Genomic DNA, 25048 nt, shown 5'->3' with positions numbered 1-25048 from the left:
CGCACTGCAGCATCCCAAGTGCTGGGACCTTATACGCTTAAGGCTATTGTTTATTTTTCAAGTTTGAGATTCCTTCCAAAATATGTAATTATATTTCCTCCGAAATTATATCTATATTCTTCCTCAAAAGCCACAAAATCTGTGTAATCATGAGAGCATTACACCATTGCAAATCAAAGAAAAAAAAGAAAAACCTTTTATTTTGAAATCGTTTTTCTTTTCTTTTTTTTTTTTTTTTTTTGAGACGGATTCTCGCTCTTGTTGCCCAGGCTGGAGTGCAATGGCGCAACCTCGGCTCACCGCAACCTCTGGCTCCCGGGTTCAAGCAATTCTCCTGCCTAAGCCTCCTGAGTAGCTGGGATTACAGGCATGCACCACCTCGCCCGGCTAATTTTGTATTTTTAGTAGAGATGGAGTTTCTCCATGTTGGTCAGGCTGGTATCAAACTCCCGACCTCATGTGATCTGCCCACCTCTGGCTCCCAAAGTGCTGGGATTACAGGCGTGAGCCACCATGCCCAGCCATTTTTCTCTTACATTACATAAACATAGAGAAAGTGCTGGGATTACAGGCGTGAGCCACCGTGCCCAGCCATTTTTCTCTTACATAAAAGTTGTAGAGACAGTGCTGGGAGTTCTCATGTACCCTTCCCATAGTTTCCTCTGATGTTAATATCTTACATAACCATGGTACAGTGATCAAAACCAAGAAATTAACATTGGTACATACTATTAAGCTAAGCTTAAATTTTATTTGAATACCCTGTTTTCCCATTGCTGTCTTCTGGGTTCCAGGATTCAGTTCAGGATACCATTTTGTATTTAGTTAACATGTCCCCATAATGTCATTCAATCTGTATCCTTACTCTTCCTTTGTCTTCTATGACCTTGACACTTCCAAAGGGCTCGTCAAGTATTTTGTAGAATGTCCGTTGATTTGTGATTATCTGATGTTTTATTATGATTACACAGAACCTATGGCTTTGAGGAAGAGTACCACAGAGGTAATCTCTCCTTCTCGTGTCACGATTTCTGGGGGTACATGATATCGATGTTTCTTATGGGTGATGTTGTTAACTTTGGTCATTTGGTTAAGATGGTATCTGCCTGGTTTCTGCACTGTAAAGCTACTGTTTCTTCATTTCCACATTATGTTAGAAATGATTTGGCCGGGCGCAGTGGCTCACGCTTGTAATCCTAGCCCTTTGAGAGGCCGAGGCGGGCGGATCACAAGGTCAGGAGATCGAGACCACGGTGAAACCCCGTCTCTGCTAAAAAAAAAAAAAAAAATACAAAAAATTAGCCAGGCGTGGTGGCGGGCGCCTGTAGTCCCAGCTACTCAGAGAGGCTGAGGCAGGAGAATGGCGTGAACCCGGGAGGTGGAGCTTGCAGTGAGCCGAGATTGCGCCACTGCACTCCAGCCTGGGCATCAGAGCGAGACTCCGTCTCAAAAAAATAAATAAATAAATAAATAAGATGAAAGGATTCACAAAGTTCAGTCCATATTCAAGGGGAAGGGGGGTGGGGAGATTAAACTCCACCTCTTGAAGGGAGGGATATCAAAGAATTTGTGGATGTATGTTAAAACCACCACAGTAATTAAAAAATATTTTGTGGAAGATGCTTTGCGGCTAGGAAAACAGCCTACCCTTTGCTTACGCTTTTAATCGTCAATTTTAGCATTTATTGGTGGGTCTTTCCTGCAGTAGTTATGACTATGGTACAATTGCCTGAGAGTGATTTAAAAATTTTTCTCATTCTTGGCCGGGTGCGGTGGCTCACGCCTGTAATCCCAGCACTTTGGGAGGCCGAGGCGGGTGGATCACAAGGTCAGGAGATCGAGACCATCCTGGCTAACACAGTGAAACCTCGTCTCTACTAAAAATACAAAAAGAAATTAGCTGGACATGGTGGCGGGCGCCTGTAGTCCCAGCTACTCAGGAGACTGAGGCAGGAGAATGCCGTGAACCCGGGAGGCGGAGCTTGCAGTGAGCCAAGAACGTGCCACTGCACTCCAGCCTGGAAGACAGAGGAAGACTCCGTTTCAAAAAAGAAAAAAAAATTTCTCATTCTTTCTATGCCTATTAGTTAGAATTTTTTTTTTTTTTATTTTAAGGGACAGGATTTTGCTGTGTTGCCCAGGCTGGTCTCAAACTCCTGGGATCAAGTGATCTTCCTGCCTTGGCCTCCCATAGTGCTGGAATTCCAGGTATACACCACTGTTCCCAGCTCCTAAGAGTTAGAATTCTTACATAAGAAAAAGTTGTCTCTTCTGGCAGGGAGCGGTGGCTCACGCCTGTAATCCCAGCACTTTGGGAGGCCAAGGCGGGCGGATCACAAGGTCAGGAGATCGAGACCATCCTAGCTAACATGGTGAAACCCCGTCTTTACTAAAAATACAAACAATTAGCTGGGCATGGTGGCGGGTGCCTGTAGTTCCAGCTACTTGGGGGGCTGAAGCAGGAGAATGGCATGAACCCGGGAGGCGGAGCTTGCAGTGAGTCGAGATCGTGCCACTGCACTCCAGCCTGGGCGACAGAGCGAGACTCCCTCTCAAAAAAAAAAAAAAAAAAAAGAAAAGAAAAAGTTGTCTCTTCTTACCCGTTTATTTATTCAGTCGTATATATCCGTGTAGACTCATGGCAATTTATTTTATTCTTTGGGTTCCCTCTCTTTAAAAAAATTGTTCAAAATATAACACAATTGTCAGATTGAGGTTTGTTTTTTTTTTGAGATCAGAAAAGTTTTCTCCTAAAATTTCATTAATTATTCTTCCTATTCTAGCTACTGGTTTTCTCTTTCAGGAATTCTAATTACACGAAGATTGGCTCTCCTGAATGCCTTTTTGTTTTATATAGGATTTTCTTTTTTGTTTTCTTTTTTTTTTTTTTTGAGACAATCTCAGTCTGTCACCCAGGCTGGAGTGCCATGGTGCAATCTCGGCTCACTGCAACCTCTGCCTCCCGGGTTCAAGTGTTTTTCCTGCCTCAGCCTCCCTAGTAGCTGGGATTACAGGCGTGCACCTCCACACACAGCTAATTTTTTGTATTTTTGGGTAGAGATGGGGTTTCACCGTGGTGGCCAGGCTGGTCTCGAACTCCTGACCTCAGGTGATTTGGCCACCTCGGCCTCCCAAAGTGCTGGGATTACAGGTGTGAGCCACCGTGCCTGGCCTCTACAGGATTTTTACAAACAAAATTTTAGAATTTTAATTACAGCCATTGCCTTCGTTTTTTCTCATTCAGGGTTCTTCGTCTTATGCTTGGCTTTTTTCTTTTTTTTTTGCCAGACGTTAAAATACATATCAAAAACACCATGCAGGCACCAGAGTCCTGAGATTGTCAGAGAATTTCTCACAGCATTGAAAAGCCACAAGTTGACCAAGTAAGTAAATCTCTTAAGTAGGAAGATAGTGACACATGGTGAAATGATAGTTGCTACATTCGTAGCAACCGTGTATTGATATTCAGCTGGGTTTGGATTTAAAGGAGGATTATAGTATTGTAGACGAAACAACTGAAAGTTATACATAAGGACTAGAGTAAGGAACAGATCTTTTTTTTTTTTTTAATAAATGAAGAAAGTTCATTTATCCTAGTGATACTGTATTACTCTGCCTGCTTATTCTGCAAAGTTAGCAGAGATTAATTTACATTCTCAAAAAAGACAGGTGAGGCGAAATGGAAATGCCTCATGGACAAGAAGGCAAATTTAGGTCATGGGTAGAGATCTCAATCAAATGGGCTAAAATACAGTTTATTTATATCTGCTAACTCCCAACTGCTAGCATCTGACCACAGCATAACAAGCTTGGAATCGGGGAACCTGGGCTGTAGTCCACTTTCTGCCCCTTATAGCACCATGACCTTGGAAAAGGTATTTGACCTCTCTGAGTTTGATTATCCCCACCACTGAAATAAGGATCATCTGCTAAACTCACAAGGCTGGGGAAAGGGTGAAGGGTGGTGTCTTCATGGAAACAATATGTGTAGATGTCCTTTTTGGACTCCAGAAGCCATAAATGATGCAACCTTATTTATTAACCATTAATGTGAACAGGGCCAACCATTTCTATGTTATTAACACTGCTTCTTCCCTAATGATTCAATTCAGATAAACTTTACAAAGCACTTCACACCAAGAGCTGAGGATCACGGCCACTTGGTTCTTACAGACACAGTGCCTGCAAGCCAAAATTGGTAGAACCAATAGTTCTACTCTTAAAGCAGGACCCCTCTAGCCTCCCATTATCTAGATGAAAATGAGCTTACTAATTTAGAAACACAAGTGAGTGTATTCTAGGCTAACCAAATTAATTCTTCTCTAATTATTGAGAACATTAAATGTCACGAGCTGATCTCAAAATGTTAATAAAATAAGCTAAATTTTTTTGAAAGGAAGGAAATATGATAATGTGGTAGAAATGGGGAAAAAACAAGACAGAATTGAAATATTATATTAATCAAGTACTAACTCTGGTTTGAATGGGTAAATGCAGGAGAAGACCTTTCTTCCTTCTTTTTTTATTTATTTATCTTTTTTTTCAAAATTATACTTTAAGTTCTAGGGTACATGTGCACAACGTGCAGGTTTGTTACATATGTATACATGTGCCATGAGGAACAAATCTTAATGGGGTTTAAAAATCTTTTCTTGGCCAGGCGTGGCGGCTCATGCCTGTAATCCCAGCACTTTGGGAGGCTGAGGCGGGCGGATCACCTGAGGTTGGGAGTTCTAGACCAGCCTGACCAACATGGAGAAACCCCATCTCTACTAAAAATACAAAATTAGCTGGGCGTGCTGGCAGATGCCTGTAATCCCAGCTACTAGGGAGGCTGAGGCAGGAGAATCACTTGAACCTGGGAAATGGAGGTTGCAGTGAGCCAAGATTGTGCCATTGTACTCCAGCCTGGGCAACAAGAGCAAAACTCTGTCTCAAAAAAAAAAAAAAAAAAAACTTTTCTTGGAGTCCCAGTTTGTATGACATATCGCATCACCCCCACTCCCAGAATTCAGACCAAATTGGATGAAAAGCAGGGTTTACAAGTTAAAGTATTTTTTATAAAGTTGATCAATGAAGTCCTTTGACGTTTGTGTTTGCTTGAGGCAAAAGTGGCTTGATCATCTTCTGTGAGTTCTTGTAGTTTCCAGTTCCTTTTCTTGGTCTGGAATGAGTTCAACCTTTTAAAATTGAAAACGTCATACATCAGGAGTTTACATGAGAAGAAAACTAGCCCTTTTTTTTGTTTGTTTGGTTTGGTTTTTTTTGAGATGGAGTTTCACTCTTGTGAGTTCATGCTGGAGTGCAATGGCACGATCTCGGCTCACTGCAACCTCTGCCTTCGGGTTCAAGTGATTCCTCCTGCCTCAGCCTCCACAGTAGCTGGGATTACAGGCATCTGCCACCACACCTGGCTAGTTTTGTATTTTTAGTAGAGAACGTGGTTTCTCCATGTTGATCAGGCTGGTCTCGAACTCCCAACCTCAGGTGATCCGTCCACCTTGACCTCTCAAACTGCTGGGATTACAGGCGTGAGCCACCGTGCCTGGCCAATTTTGTATTTTTAGTAGAGATAGGGTTTCACTGTATTGGCCAGGCTGGTCTTGAACTCCTGACCTCAGGTGATCCTCCTGCTTTGGCCGCCCAAAGTGCTAGCATTTCAGGTGTGAACCACCGTGCCTGGCCTGTGTATACATTTTTGAATTGACTTGTTGATATCTGGAACAAATCCTGCTAAGATTCTGATTGGGATTGCGTTACATCTATAGGTCAGTTTTGGGGGAGAATTGACATCTTGACAATATTAATAATTTAAGATCGGACAGGCACGGAGGCTCATGCCTATAATCCCAGCACTTTGGGAGGCCGAGGTGGGTGGATCATGAGGTCAAAAAATCGAGACCATCCTGGCCAACATGGTGAAACCCCGTCTCTACTAAAAATACAAAAAATTAGCCAGGTATGGTGATGGGGGTGCCTGTAGTCCCAGATACTCGGGAGGCTGAGGCAGGAGAATCACTTGAACCTGGGAGATGGAGCTTGCAGTGAGCTCCACTGCACTCCAGCCTGGCGACACAGTGAGACTGTCTCAAAAAAAAAAAAATTTAATAATAATAATAATTTAACATCAGTCAAAGGTTAAAAAAAAAAACCCACCAATACTGAACCTTCTAGTCCATGAAAACAGTGTAGCACACAGGTTCTGCACAGATTTTTTTAGATTTATACCTATTTCATAATTTTGCATTATGAAATAGGTATAAATGATGCTCATTTCCAGTTGTTGATTGCTGATATAGAAGTACAGCTGACTTTATATTGATTTTATGCCCTCCAGCCTTGATAAATCCACTTATTAGTTCTAGCAACTTTTTTAGTATTCTTTAGGATTTTCTATGCGACAGTCATGGTGTTTGCAAACAGAGTTTTACTTCTTTCTCATCTGTATGCCTTTTCCTTCGTTTTCTTATTTCATTGCCCTGGCTGGGGCCTCCAGGACGATGTTGAGTAGGAGTGGTGAGATCAGACATCCTCATCTTGTTCCTGATATTAAGGGAAAACAGTCAGTCCTTCACCATTAAGTATGATGCTAGTTTAGGTTTTCCATGGATGTCTTTTACCGGGTGTAGGAAGTTCAAATTGCTGAGATTAGATGTTGAATGTTGTCACTTGCTTTTTCTATATCTATAAAGCTAAAAAGATTTGTATCCTTTTGGCTGTATCTTTTTATTTTTGTTTTTAGTAGTTACTGTAGGGATCCCTACTAGGTTACTAGTAGGGTTAATAATATGCATGCTTGACCATTTATAGTCCAGAGTTAATATTTTACCAGTTAGTGTATATAAGTCTGTTTACCTTCTTTTTGTGTTATGGTTGTATTTATAACATATAATCTACATACATTGAAACATATAATCTACATACTATTAGTAGTGTTTTTACATTTACTTTCTATATTCTTACATATTTTAAAGAACTTAAGAGAACAAAAATAGTCTTTTATGTCTACCCAAGATGTCATCATTTCTTTTGCCCTCTATTCCTGAAGTGCCCTGTGTCCTTTTTTTTTTTTTTTGAGACAGAGTCTCGCTGTCGCCCAGGCTGGAGTGCAATGGCACAATCTCGGCTCACTGCCGGCTCCGCCCTCCCGGGGTTCACGCCATTCTCTTGCCTCAGCCTCCTGAGTAGCTGGGACTACAGGCGCCCACCACCTCGCCCGGCTAATTTTTTGCATTTTTAGTAGAGACGGGGTTTCACCGTGTTAGCCAGGAAGGTCTCGATCTCCTGACCTCGTGATCCGCCCTCCTCAGCCTCCCAAAGTGCTGGGATTACAGGCGTGAGCCACCACGCCCAGCCCCTGTGTCCTTTTTATCATTTACTTCACCAGGAAGAACTTCCTTTGGCACTTTTCTGAGAACAGGTCTTTTGGCTACAAATTCTCTTATTTTCATTTAGCTGAGAATGTCATTATTTCCTTTCATTCCTGAAGGATAATTTCACTGGGTTGATTGATCTTTTCCTTCAGAACTTTTAAGATGTCATTTCAGTGACTTCTGGCTGTCACAGTTTTTTATTAGAGATCTGTGATCAGGCTGGATGCAGTGGCTCACGCCTGTAATCTCAGCACTTTGGGAGGCTGAGGCAGGAAGATCACTTGAGGCCAGGAGTTTGAGACCAGCTTAGGCATCATTGTGAGACTCCATCTCTGTATTTTGAAAAATAATTAATTAAAAAAAATTTTTAATCTGCTATCACCCTTACCCTAATGTGTCATTTTCCTCTGGCTGCTTTTAAGATTTTTTTTATACCCTCTCTACTCCTACTGCTTCATTTCACTAGCCTAAAAAAATTTTTTTAGGCCGGGCGCAGTGGCTCATGCCTGTAATCCCAGCACTTTGGGAGGCCGAGGCCGGCGGATCACAAGGTCAGGAGATCAAGACCATCCTGGCTAACACGGTGAAACCTCGTCTCTACTAAAAACATACAAAAAAAAAAAAAAAAAAGGCCGGGCGCGGTGGCTCACGCTTGCAATCCCAGCACTTTGGGAGGCCGAGGCGGGCGGATCACGAGGTCAGGAGATCGAGACCACGGTGAAACCCCGTCTCTACTAAAAATACAAAAAATTAGCCGGGTGTGGTGGCGGGCGCCTGTAGTCCCAGCTGCTCGGAGAGGCTGAGGCAGGAGAATGGCGTGAACCCGGGAGGCGGAGCTTGCAGTAAGCCGAGATTGCGCCACTGCACTCTAGCCTGGGCGACAGAGTGAGACTCCGTCTCAAGAAAAAAAAAAAAATCAGCCGGGCATGGTGGCGGGCTCCTGTAGTCCCAGCTACTCGGGAAGCTGAGATAGGAGAATGGCATGAACCTGGGAGGCAGAGCTTGCAGTGAGCCAAGATGCACCACTGCACTCCAGCCTGGGTGACAGAGCGAGACTCCATCTCAAAAAAAAAATTTTTTTTTTAATAAATTTAAAAAAAGATTATCAAGTCTTTGGTCTTCAATAACTTGATAATAGTATGTTTCAGCTTTTTTTCCCCCAGTTTATTTTTGCTGAGCTTCTTGATTATGTAAATTTATGTTTCTTACTACATTTGTGAAGTTTTCAACTATTTTTGAAATATTTTTTCTGTCCCAATCTCTTTCTCCTCCTTTTCTTCAACTCCCAAAAACACAACTGGTAAACTTCTGATACTGCTGTACAGGTCTTTGAGGCTCTGTTCTTTTTAAAAAATTTTGCAGTTCAAATGGAATAATTTCTCTTTTTTTTCCCCTGTCTCTTTTTTTAGTAGAGACAAGGTTTCACTCTGTTACCCAAGCTGAAGTGTGGTGGCACCCTCAGGCTCACTGCAGCCTCAAAGTCTAATGGGATAATTTCTGTTGATCTGTTTGTACGCACAGATTGTTCTGGCATCTTCCGTTATCAAGCCTACCAGTGAATTTTTCATTTCAGGTATTTTTCAGTTCTAAAGTTTCCATTTGGTTATTTTTTGTAACTTCTGTTCTTTCCTGAGAACTTGTATTGTTCCATTCATTTCAGGAATGTTTACTTTTTCGCCCAGCTATTATAATAGTTAGAATCTTGATAATTTTAACATGTCATCATGGGCTTGGCATCTGTTGATTATCTTTTCCCTGGAGAATGAGTCATATTTTCGTGGTCGAGGTAATTGTAGATTGTATCATGGGTATTTGAGTATTATATTGTTAAGACTCTGGGTCCTGTTAAAAGCTTCTGGTTTGTGTTTTAGAAGGCTGTCAATCCAATTAGGTTCAGACTTCAAGTCGGTCTTGCCTTCTGGGGCAAGGATTTCGGTGTCATTTGATTTTGAAACCCACTCTGGGTCTTTGCATATGGGACTGGACTGGTGGTGTAACTCGCTCCCTTCTCACTGGGGGTCTTTGCTGTGCTGGGTCTGTTCCATGCTTGCTGTTTTGGTGCTGTTCTTCACATAAATAGCTCAGGTGAATCTAGAATTTGTGTTGATTGATACTCAAATTTGGAGGAGTCCCCTTCTCTAGCTCTCTGGAATTTCCCTGCTCCTACTCTCTGGCCCTCATGATACCCCTTTTTGGGTCCTCTAGCCACAAGTTCCGAGTTTCTCTCAAAGATTTACCTGCCCACCTGTGTATGGTTGTTACTAGAGCTGTCGTTGGAGCAGAGCAGGGAAAGTAGAAAAGGGAAAAGGAAAAAATGACTCTTGGGCACGCTGGACAACAAGGGCTCCCTTCTGGGCTACGCCTGCTGCTAGTCCCCACCTGGGGGGGCTGCCCTTGAGTTGTGAACTCCTCCTCGGTCTCCAGCCTTTCTCAGTCCCCTGGCCAGAAAGATTGGATTTCTCCTGGAGTTGGAGCGGCCTGTGGGACCACCACAGCTGCACCAGGATTGAGGCCCTGAGAGAAAAGGGGAAAAAGCCCCAAGAAACTCACATCCATCCTCCACCCCAAATAGTTCTCAGGTTTTGTTTCCCTCCCAGACCACCTGCTTTTGTTTGCTTTTCAGAGTCCTCGGGTATTTTTTTGTCTGGAGATTTCTTCTTTTCTTTTTTTTTTTTTTTTGAAACGGAGTCTCGCTCTTATTACCCAGGCTGGATGGAGTGCAGTGGCACAGTCTCGGCTCACTGCAACTGCTGCTTCCTGGGTTCAAGCAATTCTCCTGTCTTGGCCTCCTGAGTAGCTGGGGTTACAGGTGCATGCCACCACCGCTAATTTTTGTATTTTTAGTAGAGACGGGGTTTCTCCACGTTGGCCAGGCTGGTCTGGAACTCCTGAACTCAGGTAATCCGCTGCCTCCCAAAGTGCTGGGATTACAGGCATTAGTCACTGCGCCCAGCTGTCTTGAAATTTCTCGTTGTAATCTGTGGAGAGAGAAAGGCTTTCGTGGGCTTTCTCCACCTTGTCCTATAGCAGAAGTGCTAACAGTTGATTTTTAAGGCTTCTTTTCAGCTCTTTGTCTGGGCTAATGTATTGCTTCCTAAGCCCAACATCTTTTCCACTATAAATATGGACAAATACTGTTCCGAAAACCTAAAAATATATAGGCATTGTCTTGCAAGCTGATTTCATGATTGGCCATGATCTATATAAATTTAAAAGAGACTGTAGTATTCAAGAAGGATTAATTTTAACTCCCTTTTTTCCACTAGTGATCCTAAAATCAAGGATTTTTAAAAATCTTTTTAAAAGGCTCTCTAAACCTTTAAACCTCAACCCTTTGATTAATTGCTTGTTTCCATGACTCTGCCAAGAGCTAACGCTTCAGGCGGCATTGTTGTCCAACAGCCAGTAGAGGGAGCGGCAGGCTTCACTGTGGCTGGAGGCCTGGCTCCTCTGGGAACTTGCAGCTCTTGTTATATTTGTGAGCATAACACATCCAGTTATACTCTTGTAGTTATTTTTAAATGTACAATTAAATTATTGTTGACTGTAGTCACCCTGTTGGACTATCAAATACTAGATCTTATTCATTCTTTCTGTTTTTTCATAGTCATTAACCATGTGCACTTCCCCCATCTCACCCACCCCACTGCCCGTCCCCACCTTTGGTCTACTACTCTCTGGTCATTCTCCTCTCTCTGTCTCCAGAAAGCATGGACTTCTTGGTTACAGCCTGTAGTGGTAGCTGAGATTGTGAGGCCTGGGTGAGGACGTCAGTAGGAGGGTCAGAGGATGCAAGTCAGCACCATGAGAGTGCCAGAGCCTCGCTGGAGAAGAGAAAATCCAGAAGGAGATGAAGAAGGGAGAGTCGGAAAGATCAGAAAAGAATTGAGAAAGAAAGTGTCGTGGAAGCCCTGAGGGCAGGCAGTTTTAAGGAGGGAATGATCAGCAGTGTCAGATGTCACCAACAGGATGGAGTAAGACTGAAGAGCAGCCACTGGATTTGTCCGTGTGGAGGCACCAGGCCCTTGAAGCAAGAACGCTTTTGGTGATCACTTGGGCAAGAGCTAGGGTGCAGGGAGTTGAGAAGCAAGGGGAGAAAGTAGAGACAATGAAAGTGGCTTGGTTCTGAAGCCAGCGGGGAATGTTTGTGCGCTGACCCCCTTAATTCCCCCACCACCCCAGACTGGAGTGTGCAGTGCGTAAGGGCCTGCTGTGACCACAGCAGTGCTCAGCTCCTTGGGTGTAGGACGGGGAACTTGCTTGGTGGTTTGACCTCGAGTTGGAGTTTTTCAGGGAGCGGTTGTGAATGTCGTTGCTGATCTTACTTCTGGTCGTCTCATTACCGATCCTCTGTAGCTTTTAGTCCTTGCGATCCCTCTTCTCCCTCTTCACGTGGAGACCTCTCAGACGGGAACTGAGAAAACTACCCAGAATGAACTCATCTCCCTTCCAGTCCTTTCCGATTGGCTGCTGTTTTCCCCTCATCATGGTCTTGGTGGAACATGAGCCCCTTTGCTCGAGATTTGGGCAGCAGTTTCTGAGGGTCTTTACTTTTCCCTCCTGGAATTCCAGCCTCTCCACATGTTTGTCTCCCCAGCCGGTGGCCATTCTCCACTCTCCTTCCAGACCCTCCCTCCTTCGGCTGGAGTTGCTTTTTTACTTCTGTGTTATCAAGAGGTTCGTTTCTCCATAATCATTCCTCAGTCCCCAGAGTCCAGTTGTCAGCACAGCTGTCATTCCACTGAACTGCACAGGCCACCAATGACCTCTTGGTTGGCAAATCCAGTGACTTCTATATTGACACAGTCAACCTATTTTTCTCGCTCTGTCACAGAGTGCAGTGGTGTGATCATAGCTCACTGAAGCCTCAGACTCCTGGGCTCAAGCAATCCTGCCTCAGCCTCCTGAGTGGCTAGGACTACAGGTGTATGCCACCATGCTTGGCTAATTGTTTTATTTTTATTTTTTGTAGAGACAGAGTCTCACATTGTTGCCCAGGCTGTTTTTGAACTCGTAGCCTCAGTGATCCTCCTACTTTAGCCTCCCAAAATGTTGGGATTACAGATGTGAGCCACTGTGCCTGGCTTCTCCTGGCCCCTTAAATGGAGGCACTTTATGGTGTTCTGTTCTGGTCTTCTCTCACTCCACAGTTGGTCTCTGGACCCATAATATCCATTCCATGGTTCTATGTAACTCCTTGCAAATAAATCTAGTGCTGGTTTTTTTCCTTTAGTTTTAGACCAAACTAGACACACTTTTTGACAGAAGCCTCTTCAGAGTTATAAAGGTACTACAAACTCAAATTTCATCTTAAATAATGTATTTTTTTCTAAACAGCCTAACCTTGACTCTATCTGTTCCCTCACTCCTCCTCCCCGACCCTACCCAGTCTAGGCAGTTGTCAAGTCCTGTTGACTTTACCTAAGGGTGACGGGAAGCGTTTCACGTGTTTAGGCGCTTACTGGCATGCCTGCTGCTGCTGGCCAACTTCATAACCTCACTCTTACTCACCCAGCGGGTGTTACAGTGCATTCCTCGCTGTCTGCCTCCATTTTCTTGGGTCTTCCAGAATCGCTGCCAGCACCAGCCAGAGCATGCCCCTCTTCCTTGGTTGTTCTCCTGTATTGACCAAGTCACACCCAGCCTCTTGATAGAGCCCTTTTCGATCTTGTCCCAAATGACTCTTTCACCCCATGTCCCACCGCTCTCTAGCTGTTTCCTAAAACTCCGGAAGCTTTCTTTCCTCTGGGCATGTCCTTGTATTGTTCCTGCCCTGGCTGTCTGTCCCTTCCATCCCTTTTGCATTGAAAAGCCATCAGGGTCTAGTGCAAGGGTCATCTCTGTGGAGTCTCCCTTCTTGAGTCTAGAGTAAACATTTGGGGGATTACAAGCAGTAGAAATTGACTAGAACTGCCCTAATAATGACTGCCATTTATGGAGAAACTATTGTGGGACAGATGGCATTATGACACTTTCCACCTGTTATCACATGTACACTAGAAGCAGATGGCCAAGAACAGGAGCTTCTCTGCCATTTACTAGCTTTGCAACTATGGACAAGTTATTTAATATCTCAGTGTTAGTGAAATCTGAGGATTCGATGTACTTCCACATGGAAAGCAAGCAATAAATACTAGTGGCAGCCTCTGGAAAGATTTTCATCCCTCTTAATCCTCTCATAAGATGGTAAGTACTGTTATCATTCCTGTTTCACAGATGAGGAAACTGAGGCTCAGGAAGAGTGGGTAATTGTTCTGCTTCCCCAAACACATGGCTGCAGGAGTCGTGGCTTCTTCATGTTTTCACTCCAGAAGGTCTTTTAACACAATAAATACTTACTGAGCTGATTGGAAAGACGGATCTGCAGCCCCAGGGTCAAATTGAGAGAGAAATGTAGAAGTTGTCACCTGCATAGGGGTGGTCACTGCAGTCGTTTGATCTCCTCTGAAGTTCTGTAGTCTTTCAGAGTCCACACGATTCAGCCAGCCTTTCAGCAATGAGCTGTGTCTTTCTTTGAGGCAGATGATCACTATATCTAACTATCACTCAGATCTTTTGTTGTGAAAATTTGCATGTATTTGTCTTCCTTCTCCAGCTGAGTTAAGTGCTTTCAGGGCAGAGGGACTGTACCTGTATTTCTGTGTATTAACTCCTGCCTCTTTTAGTCCCTGTTTTGTTTACTAAGATAATAGGTCAAATCTGGGAAATATTAAATCTTAATCTCAAAAAGGAATTCACCCATTTCTAAGAGATGACCACACAAGATGATTTTGTGTGTTTTAATTTTTAGAGATAGGGTGTGGCTCTGTACTCCAGGCTAAAGCAATCCTCCCGCCTCACCCCCTTGTCCTCTGCCTTCCGTAGCTGGGACTACAGGCGCAACCCACCGTGCCCAGCTAATTTATTTTAATTTTTTTGTAAGGTCTTTTAATGTTGCCCAGGCTGATCGAGAATGCCTGGCTTCAAGGGATCCTCCCAAAGTGCTGAGATTGCAGGCATGAGCCACCATACCTGGCCTAAGGTGATTTTATTAGTTGGTACTTTCTATAATTTGGATGAAGATAGTATTATTTTGTTCACATTTTCCAGATAGAAATTACCGTCCTGGGCCGGGCGCGGTGGCTCATGCCTATAATCCTACCGCTTTGGGAGGTCGAGGCAGGTGGATCCCCTGAGGTCGAGAGTTCGAGACCAGCCAGGCCAGCATGATGAAACCCCCATCTCTACTAAAAAAATACCAAAAATTAACTGGATGTGGTTGCGAGCACCTGTGATCACAGTTACTTGGGAGGCTGAGGCAAGAGAATCACTTGAACCCTGGAGGTGGAGGCTACAGTGAGCCAAGATTGTGCCACTGCACACCAGCCTGGGCAATAAGGGAAAACTCTGTCTCAAAAAAAAAGGAAAAAGAAAATGACCCTCCTGTTTTTAAAATGGCATATGCACTGCTGCTTTGTTTCCTACAATCACGCCTCTGATACCCATTCGTACCGTGGGCTGGGAGTCACTCACATGCACCCTCCTGTTCCTGTTCTCTCGATTTACAATTGAAGGAACTGAGGGCCACGCTCCAGTGGTTCTCCCATTTTTTAATCTGACAAATTATTCTCTGTGCAGCTCAGTCAGAACTCAGGACTTAGGGCTATGCGAGTTCTCAACGCTGTACTTTCCCTCCATAGAGCTGAGAAGCTCCAGCTGCTGAACCACCGGCCAGTGACTGCTGTGGAGATCCAGCTGGTGAGTGAAGGGCGCCTGCCCTGGGGAGGCTGCTGTGGGTCTGAGATGTAGAATGGCTCTGGTGGACAAGCCAGGAACTGCCGTTTTTTGTTTTTTTTTTTTTTCTTTTTTTTTTTTTTTGAAGAGACTGCGCAACCACCCCATTTCTTAAGGAAAAGGAGACCTTGCCAGTTTGATCCTAGTTAGTGTGGACTTAGGGACCACGAAACACTGGAGGAGATTTCATTCCTCCCCTAGGGTTTTGGCTGATGACTTGGCTCTCCACCTCCCCTGATGTCCAGGCCATTCTGGCCATTGCTTCCCTGTAGGCGTTGTTGCCAACCAGATATTGCATAAAAACATGAAATTCAGCATGTCTCTGGTGAACCTTCTCTCTCCCCACGCCCACCCTTCACCCCACTCTTGCTTCCTCTCCTTCTGGGTGAGGGGAGCATGTGTGCGCTGTCCCATCGGCTCCCTTCCTTGCTCATCTCCTGGCCTGGCCTCTCACACCGGAAACCTGCAAGCCGTTCTCTTCCTTTCATCTCATAGTCACAGAGTCCCCAAGTTCTGTTGCTTCTGTCTTCTGTTCTTGCTTCTCTCCCTCATGTACTGCGTTGATTTCTGCCATTATTTCTTCACGCGGCTCTTGTGGTTGTCCTCTCCCCATTCTCCCTGGCTACCCAAGTCCATCTCCCACATCACCATCAGAGATCACAACTAAAACCATGAATGTGATCCCATTTCCCTGCATAAACCATTTATTTAGTGCAGCCTCATCACTTGTGAAGTCCGCTTTGTACTGAGAGCATAGGCTTTGGAACAGGAGGAGGCAGCCAGAGTAGAGGGGCCTGTGATGGGGTAAGGGGCCTGGGAAATGATCCAGGGAGATACCCGGGCCACCACTGGGCACGCTGTGGCTGCTGCCTTCTTATTACAGGGCAGAGAGCATCAGTACGTGACAAGTGTCAAGGAGGCCATCTAATTGCCAGTTTAAAAAAAAAAAAAAAGAAACTTTAGAAAATTAACAAAATGAGAATAAAGCAGTTTCCAAAGTCAGTTTTAGAAATACTTAGGTCTTTGTCAAATTTCCTTTAGAAAAGTATGGAAGAAAATGGTCAAAAATACGATTTTTAGAGTTACTAATGGAAAAACTTTTAAAAAGGCCATAGGGTATTTAATTTTTTACTAAAGTGTTCATTGTCTTCCTAGGGTTGTTTTTGCCCTTCAGAATGTACCCAAAATTAAATTAGAACAGTTCCTTCCATGAAGGGTGCCTTTCTCTGGGAACCCGCCTGTAGGCTAAATAGAAACCCCTTTCTCATGTGTCCTGATTATTTTCATGCTTTACGCTGTGTTACGCAACTTAGAGCTTAGAGGAGAGAAGAAACAAACAGAACAGCAAGAAACGAATCCCTGTCCCTCTGGGTTAAAGATCACATGTCATGTCTCCTCCAGCTTTAATCAGCAACATATGTTACTCATGGCTTAATGACAGGCAGAGAGAAGAGATGAGGGTTATTGTGACCTCAGCCAGAGCCTGTGGAAAGTGCTATCATTACTTGGGGGAAGATTCGCTGCTATTGAGAGTGCCTGTGGTGGGCCAGGTGCGGTGGCTCATACCTGTAATGCCAGCACTTTGGGAGGCCAAGGTGGGCAGATCACCTGAGGTCAGGAGTTCAAGACCAGCCTGGCTAAAGTGGTAAAACCCCATCTCTACTAAAAGTACAAAAACTAGCTGGGCATGGTGGTGCACACTTGTAATCCCAGCTACTCGGGAGGCTGAGGCAGAATCACTTGAACCTGGGAGGCCAAGGTTGCAGTGAGCCGAGATCGCACCACTGTACTCCAGCCTGGGTGACAGAGTGAGATTCCATCTTGGAAAAAAAAAAAAAAAAGTGCATGGGGTGTGCCAGACACGGTCTCAGTCCTTGGTCCTGGTGCCTGTGATTGTCTGTCACTTTGAATGCCCTCCCCACAGTCTTGGAAGAGGACAGGTGTCCTCTCCATTTTAGCCCAGAGGGCTGGTGAGTGGCTGATTGGGACCTTCTGATTCAGAAGCTTTACTTTGCTCCTCCAAGCCAGGTATTTGTGCTTGATGAGAAGAAAGATGTGTGTGGCATCCCTTGAGATGGTTTCCTTCTCCTTTCTACAAAGTAGGTAGGCCTTGGTAGAAACTGCTATTTCTCAGCAGTTGGACCATTTTATAGCCAGATTCTTCCCACTCTGGAATTTGGCTACAAAAGGTAGCAAATTGTTTACCAAGGTTTGTAGCAGTATCTCTTCTCACCAGAGTGAATAAGAAATGAAAGCTTTTGCTGAACATGGTGGCTTGTGCCTGTAATCCCAGCACTTTGGGAGGCCAAGGTGGGAGGATTGCTTAAGGCCAGGAATTCAGAACCAGCCTGGGCAACATAGTAAGACCCCATCTCTACAAAAAATGAAAAAAATTAGCCAGGTATGGTGGTGCACACCTGTGGTCCCAGCTACTCAGGAGACTAAGGTGAGAGGATTGTTTGAGCCCAGAAGTTCAAGGCTGCAGTGAGCTATGATAGTGCCACTGTATTCCAGCCTGGGTGACCGAGCAAGACCCTGTCTTTAAAAAAAAAAAGCAAATGGCCGGGTGTGGTGGCTCACGCCTATAATCCCAGTACTTTAAGAGACTGAGGTGGGTGGATCACCTGAGGTCCGGAGTTTGTGACCAGCTTGGCCAACATGGCGAAACCCCATCTCTACTAAAAATACAAAAATTAGCTGGGCATGGTGGCATGCGCCTGTAATCCCAGCTACTTGGGAGGCTGAGGCAGGAGAATCGCTTGAACCTGGGAGGCGGAAGTTGTAGTGAGCAGAGTGTAGTGAGCGCTACTGCACTCCAGCCTGGGCAACAAGAGCAAAACTCCATCTTTAGAAAACAAAAAGAAATAAAAGGTTTCACTTACAGTGGAAAGCACAAAGGACTTGAGTGAGAAGTTCCCTATGTTAACCCTAGAGCCATTTTTTCTCCCTGGGTCCAGAAAACAGTCCCAGCGTCCGACATTTATTAGCATTCACTTGGAAGCCAGGTGTCTTTTGGAGGCTGAAGCCTCACCTCTTCAGTTACACCTGGGCTGTGATTTGCTGTGGCCGTCTGATGACTGCCTGCTGACTCAGAGGCTCCGTGAGGAAATGAGGTGGCCACCCGGCTTAGGACTTGTTGTGCCCAGTTGTGTATGGATTTGGAATGATTTGTGAGCCCTCCGCCCTGAGGTTAGTGAATCCTGTGACCTCACAGGCCACTGCCCTGAACAGCACTACCATCTAGGCCTATTAGTAATTTCGTGATTATGAAGTCTTGACTCATACAGAGCGTTATTGCTTGTAAGACACTGTTACATATGTTCTGCTTTTGTCCTCGCTGTAAGCGTTACTTTCATTTTACGTTAGAGAAAGTTGAAATTTAGAAGGCCAGGTTCAGTGAACTGTTCTGGATCAAATATTTAATAGTATACATTGTTGCTAGCAGATCTTTGAATCATTTTGAGGAAAGTAGGACTTTAGGTTTGGCAACTTCAAGTTGCCATTTTTGGAGGTCGGCAACCCAGTTTGATACTCCTGGGATTGAGATAATAAAAGTTTATCATTTATGTTAACCCAGCTGCTGATACTTTGGATTTTTAAGTTTTATTTCCCCCTATGTTCTGAACTACCTGAAATGGTTGGTATCTGAGAACCTTGAGATGGTGCTTTGAACTTTACTTCTTTACTTGGACTGTTTCTCCTGTGTTGGAAAGAAAAGGTGAAGGGCCGGACATGGTGGTTCATGTCTATAATCCCAGCACTTTGAGAGGGTGATGTGAGAGGATCACTTGAGCCCAGGAGTTCAAGACCAGCCTGGGCAACCCCATCTCTACAAAAAATAATAAAAAATAATTAGCTGGACATGGTGGCACATAGCTATAGTCCCAGCTACTCGGGAGGCTGAGGCAGGAGGATTGCTTGAGCCCAGGAGTTTGAGACTGCAGTAAGTGATGATCGCGCCAGTATGCTCCAGCCTGGGTGACAGAGTAAGACCCACTCTCTTTGGGAAAGAAAGGTGGGGGTGAGGGATAATGTAGTCATTGTCATTTATCCTAGTGATCCAAGACGTGCTAGTAAGTTTTTTTATTTCTGAAAGTTTCTTTTTTGTTTATATTTCATTTAGTTTAATGCAGCTTAGGGTTTTTTCCTGTGACTGGGAATCTTAGGTTGCAAATAAAAGGTCTTGACTGTAATTAAGGAGGATTGGATGTTGATAAAAGCTTCGGCTATTAGTGAACTTAGCAAACTTCTTTTCTGCACATTATTTTCTCAAACGGAGATCATCTTTTCTCTGGGTTAAATAATCAAATCTTGGCTATTTCCCTCCTTTCCCTGCTTTATTCTTTGGGGGCAGTACATGTTAGATTACTGCTTTTTACAGACTGTAATTTTGTATGTCTGATTTTGTTTTTATTTTACTTATTTATTTTTTTTGAGATGGAGTCTCGCTCTGTCGCCCAGGCTGGAGTGCAGTGGCGCAATCTCAGCTCACTACAACCTCCACATCCTGGGTTCACACCATTCTCCTGCCTCAGCCTCCCGAGTAGCTGGGACTACAGGCGCACGCTGCCACGCCCAGCTAATTTTTTGTATTTTTAGTAGAGATGGGGTTTCACTGTGTTAGCCAGGATGGTCTCGATCTCCTGACCTTGTGATCTGCCCGCCTCGGCCTCCCAAAGTGCTGGGATTACAGGCGTGAACCACCGCACCCAGCCCCATGTCCGATTTTAAAAATGGGTTTTTGGCCGGGCTCGGTGGCTAACTCCTGTAATCTCAGCACTTTAGGAGGCCGAGGCTAGTGGATCACCTGAGGTCAGGAGTTCGAGACCAGATTAACCAACATGGAGAAACCCTGTCTTTACTAAAAATACAAAATTATCTGGATGTGGTGGTGCATGCCTGTAATCCCAGCTACTAGGGAGCCAAGGTCATGCCATTGCACTCCAGCCTGGGCAACAAGAGTGAAACTCTGTCTCAAAAAAAAAAAAAAAAAAAGGCAGGGGGATTTGAAGATTGTTTCTTTCTCAGAAGAGAATTTATATTTTCCTGAGCCATAGAATCTTTAGAAAATGGTCATTTTATTTCACAGAGTCATAGGGAGTAGCCCCCATTGATTCACTCAGGATCTCCCCCATCCTGGGACACCAGGATTATTATCTAGTTGCAGAAACACTTTTGGGCTGAAGTGAGTGGAGAGACCAGAGTTTTGCCAAGAGTTCGTGGTGTGACCTTGGGCATGTCACATGACTTCCTGAACTGTGCTGTTGTCTGTAAAGGGAGGTGGTCAGACTGGGATCCTCTCCAGGATTGCAGGCCTGTCCTATTATCTTGTTTTATTTCAGTCTGCCAGGATTTCTTTCTGGAACTCCCTGTGGTCCCAGTTGCCGGATTTCAGAGATTGCTGTGGGGAATGCCATGGAATAGAACCTGGCCACCTTGAGCTGAGAAAGGTGTTTGTGATTGATGGTTGATGCTACCAAGCAAACAGGGTTAAGTAACTTGACTGCCTGCCTGCTGCTTTAAAAAGGCAGCTGACGGCCTAATTCTGTTTGGAATTAGAGGTGAAGCTAAGGAAACTGGCTCAGGTTGTGGGTATCATCTCTAGATTCAGATTTCTGGGACCACATCAGAAACCAGGTTTTACGTGGACCTTTGATGGGCAGTGTGGTGTGGAACGTGGAGGACTGTGGGTTTTAGACTGGGCAGTTCTGGCTGGGGATTCCAGTTCTACCTCTTGGCAGCATTGTTGGGAGGATGAAAGGAAATGCCGGATGGGAAGTGCAAGACGCAGCTCCAGGCACATGGGAGGCCTCCTTGCAGGGCTGTTGCTAGTGGGAGTGAGGATTAGAAGAAGGCTCCAAACCATTTGGCACATAGTGGGCATCATCAACCGTGTTGCTGATACAGTTCATTAAATTACAGATGTGTGCCTGGCACGGTGGCTCACGCCTGTAATCCTAGCACTTTGGGAGGCCAAGGTGAGTGGATCACAAGGTCAAGAGATTGAGACCATCCTGGCCAACATGGTGAAACCCCGTCTCTGCTAAAAATACAAACAGTTAACTGGGCGTGGTGGCTCGCACCTGTAGTCCCAGCTATTTGGGAGGCTGAGGCAGGAGAATTGCTTGAACCCGAGAGGCGGAGGTTGCAGTGAGCTGAGATCATGCCACTGCACTCCAGCCTGGCGACAGAGCGAGACTCCATCCCCCTCCCAAAAAAAAAAATACAGATGTGCTCGTGAAATATAAAAGTACATAAAGTGCCATTTAACTTCTTCGAGATGCACATGCAACCTGTTCACTTCTCTCTGTGTGTGTGTGTGTGTGTGTGGTGTGTGTGTGTGGTTACATAACTGTTAGCTTTTTTTTTTTTTTTTTTTTTTTTTTGTCAGAGTCTTGCTCTGTCACCCAGGCTGGAGTGCTTGGCTCGACTTCCTGGGCTCAAGTGATCCTCCCAACTCAGCCCCCCGAGTAGCTGGGACTATTGGCGCACACCACCATGCCTGGTTGATTTTTTTTTTTTTTTTTTTAAGAGATAGGGTTCCTCTATGCTTCCCAGGCTGGGCGTTTTCCTTTTCTTTAAAGAAAAATGCTATCCTACAACTCGGTTTTTACTGACCCATTTTGATCAGTCGCATTGGCTCAGTCCAGGATGTGAGTTGGCTCCACCCTTCCATCTGTAAGATGGAGAGGACTCACAAGGACCCAGGCTGTGAGGTCTGCGTGCCAGGAGCCCGGGCTGAGACTGTGAGCACGGTGGGCAGGGCTGCCCAGGGCTGTAAGTTTCATTTGTAACTCTGGAGAATTTCTTTCCTTCTGCAGATGGTGGAAGAGAGTGAAGAGCGGCTCACAGAGGAGCAGATTGAAGCTCTTCTCCACACCGTCACCAGCATTCTGCCCACAGAGCCAGAGGCTGAGCAGAAGAAGAATACCAACAGCGACGTGGCAATGGACGAAGAGGACCCAGCATAGAAGAGCACAGCTGGCCCCGGCGTTTCATGAAGTCAGAAGGCCGGGCAGCCGTTTCCTGGATGTTGAGAGGATTGTTTATTTGATTTTACCCTCTATCCCAGCAGGCCTGGCTTCATGTTTAGTTGGGTACATCACAAAAATAAGCTAAAAAGAAATATTTGTGCCTTGGGGAGAAGAAACATGGTGAAGACAGGCTGAGGTTGTCAGGGCAGAGAGCTGAAGGTGGGGACAGTGACTGTGGACCCCTCTGTGCTTGAAAGATTTCCTCCACAGCCTTTGCCCCACTTGTGGGGAGGTCTCTGCACACAGCGGGGAAAATGCTTGTGTCGCCTTTGTTGGGCCATGTCCTAATTAGTTTCATCTGCTTCCCTGGGAACTTACTAAGCAGGGGCTCAGAGCACTGTTGGGAGTCTGGTTAGAGCCCTCAGATAGTTACTCTAAGTTAAAATGAGCCACTGACCTTTGCTCACCTTAGAGGAATTTCCTCAAGAACAACAGAGATAAGAAAAGAACCGGCCTGGCCAATCCTTCAACAGCTCTAGAGCCCCTTTTCTCTGCTGGCAGGGGCTCTGTTTACCAGCTCACTGTTTAGGCTAAATGTTAGGGACTAGATCACTGCAGTTGAAAGCAGGCACTCCAGGCTTAGTGACAGTGGCAACAGAAACAGTGTTGGCTGTCTTCCTGACCACCCCACTTTCCTGCCCTGAGACAGCAGCCCAGGGCAGGTGCTTCATATTGAGACCAGGTGAGCCTGATTTGCACAACAGTCAAATTGTTTGTTCCTTTAAAAAGGACACAATGAGCCTGGCGTGGTGGCTCGTGCTTGTAATCCCAGCACTTTGGGAGGGCAAGGCGGGCGGATCACCTGAGGTCAGGAGTTTGAGACCAGCCTCACCAACATGGAAAAACCCCATCTCTACTAAAAAAATACAAAATTAGCCGGGGGTGATGGCACATTCCTGTGATCCCAGCTACTCGGGAGGCTGAGGCAGGAGAATCGCTTGAACCCAGGAGGCGGAGGTTGCAGTGAGCCGAGATTGCACCATTGCACTCCAGCCTGGGCAACAAGAGCGAAACTTCATCTAAAAAAAAGAAAATATTAAGATGATTACCATATGAAAACCTTTTTAATATTCAGGATTTGGAAACTGTAGTTGACCCAGGCATGTGGTTGTTGCCTTAGGTCCTGCGAATATTGCTGAAAATCGGATTTTCCACATTCACTGTCTTCCCTGTTTTAGGGAAGAAAGTGATCATAGACATTCGATTTTCCAAATTGGTACTCTTTTATTTTCAATGCTAATCGGATTACTTCTCTTCCAACCCTCCTGCAAATCCATCCATCCCACTCCCCAGGCATCTTAACCTTACCATCTGAGCTTCAGCTGAAATCTGTTTACAGGCAACATTGAAAGTACCAGATTGGGGCCAGGTGTGGTAGTCCACACCTGTAATCCCAGCACTTTGGGAGGCGGAGGCGGGCAGATCATGAGGCCAGGAGTTCAAGACCAGTCTGGCCAACATGGTGAAACCCCATCTCTACTAAAGATATAAAAAACTAGCCGAGCGTGGTGGTGCACGCCTGTGATACCAGCTACTCAGGAGGCTGAGGCAGGGGAATCGCTTCAACCAGGGAGGCAGAGGTTGCAGTGAGCCAAGATCGCACATTGCACTCCAGCCTGGCTGACAGAGTGAGACTCCATCTCAAAAAAAAGAAAGTACCAGATAGTACTTTTAAATCTCTCTAGCGTATTGGGAATTTTAGTGGGAGCTGTTGATTTATTTCTCAGGGCATACGTGTGCCAATCTGTCTCATTGTTGTCTCTTTTTTTTTTTGGAGACAGTCTTGCTGTGTTGCCCAGGAGTACAGTGGTACGATCTCAGCTCACTGCAACCTCTGCCTCCCAGATTCAAGCAATTCTGGTGCCTCAGCCTCCTGAGTAGCTGGGACTACAGGCACATACCACTATACCCTGCTAATATTTGTATTTTTAGTAGAGACAGGGTTTTGCCATATTGGCCAGGCTAGTCGTAATATCTCTTTTTAACACTGAATATGTTAGGTGGTTTTTCTCGATGGATTTAGGGTTAACCTAGTTAATAATAAATTGTTTCCAGGTAATTATCAAGTTTTGTCATTTATAAATCTGAAGAGTTAATATTGTCGTGGATGCAAATAAAGTGAAATCTGACTGAGGCTAAAATGTGTGATTTTTTTTCTTAAAAGACTGACTATTTAGATCTACATTTTTTTTTTTTTTTTTTGAGACAGAGTCTCGCTCTGTCACCCAGGCTGGAGTGCAGTGGCGCCATCTAGGCTCACTGCAAGCTCCGCCTCCTGGGTTCGTGCCATTCTCCTTCCTCAGCCTCCCGAGTAGCTGGGACTACAGGCGCCCGCCACCATGCCCGGCTAATTTTTTGTATTTTTTAGTAGAGATGGGGTTTCACCATGTTAGCCAGGATGGTCTCGATCTCCTGACCTCGTGATCCGCCCACCTCAGCCTCCCAAAGTGCTGGGATTACAGGCATGAGCCACCGTGCCCAGCCTAGAGCTACATTTTTAATTCGATTTCAAGAAAAGTTTAAGTTTCTATATTTGAGACCTGAATTTAAACCTCAGTTTTTTGTTAAACCAGGTTCTGGAAGACTTAACTTTTTTTTTTTTTTTTTTTTTTTGAGACGGAGTCTCGCTCTGTTGCCCAGGCTGGAGTGCAGTGGCGCAACCTCGGCTCACTGCAAGCTCTGCCTCCCGGGTTCATGCCATTCTCCTCCGTCAGCCTCCCGAGTAGCTGGGACTACAGGCGCCTGCCACTGCGCCTGGCTAATTTTTTGTATTTTTAGTAGAGACGGGGTTTTCATGTTAGCCAGCACGGTCTCGATCTCCTGACCTCGTGATCCGCCCGTCTCGGCCTCCCAAAGTGCTGGGATTAC

General features: G+C 45.1%; 1 protein-coding gene across 4 annotated transcripts in view; it reads left to right on the top strand.

Annotated features, from left to right (window-relative positions):
* The window catches only part of CRCP (CGRP receptor component), a 41159-nt gene extending 16838 nt beyond the window's left edge, over positions 1-24321 (top strand). For 3 of the 4 annotated variants that reach the window (XM_030796673.1, XM_004090919.3, XM_012496413.2), the window contains 3 exons: positions 3289-3383; positions 15053-15110; positions 21968-24321. In XM_030796673.1, coding sequence (XP_030652533.1) covers positions 3289-3383; positions 15053-15110; positions 21968-22117 — 303 coding nt within the window. In that variant the 3' untranslated portion in view covers positions 22118-24321. The remainder of the gene's footprint in view (positions 1-3288; positions 3384-15052; positions 15111-21967) is intronic. The other variant, XM_030796674.1, reaches the window with a different exon arrangement.
* The last annotated feature ends 727 nt before the right edge of the window (positions 24322-25048 follow it).

Source organism: Nomascus leucogenys, chromosome 17 (genome assembly GCF_006542625.1).
Source record: "Nomascus leucogenys isolate Asia chromosome 17, Asia_NLE_v1, whole genome shotgun sequence".
In the NCBI taxonomy this organism is placed as follows: domain Eukaryota; kingdom Metazoa; phylum Chordata; class Mammalia; order Primates; family Hylobatidae; genus Nomascus; species Nomascus leucogenys.
Note: the sequence above shows the minus strand (reverse complement) of the source record. Positions and strands in the feature narration are given on the sequence as shown.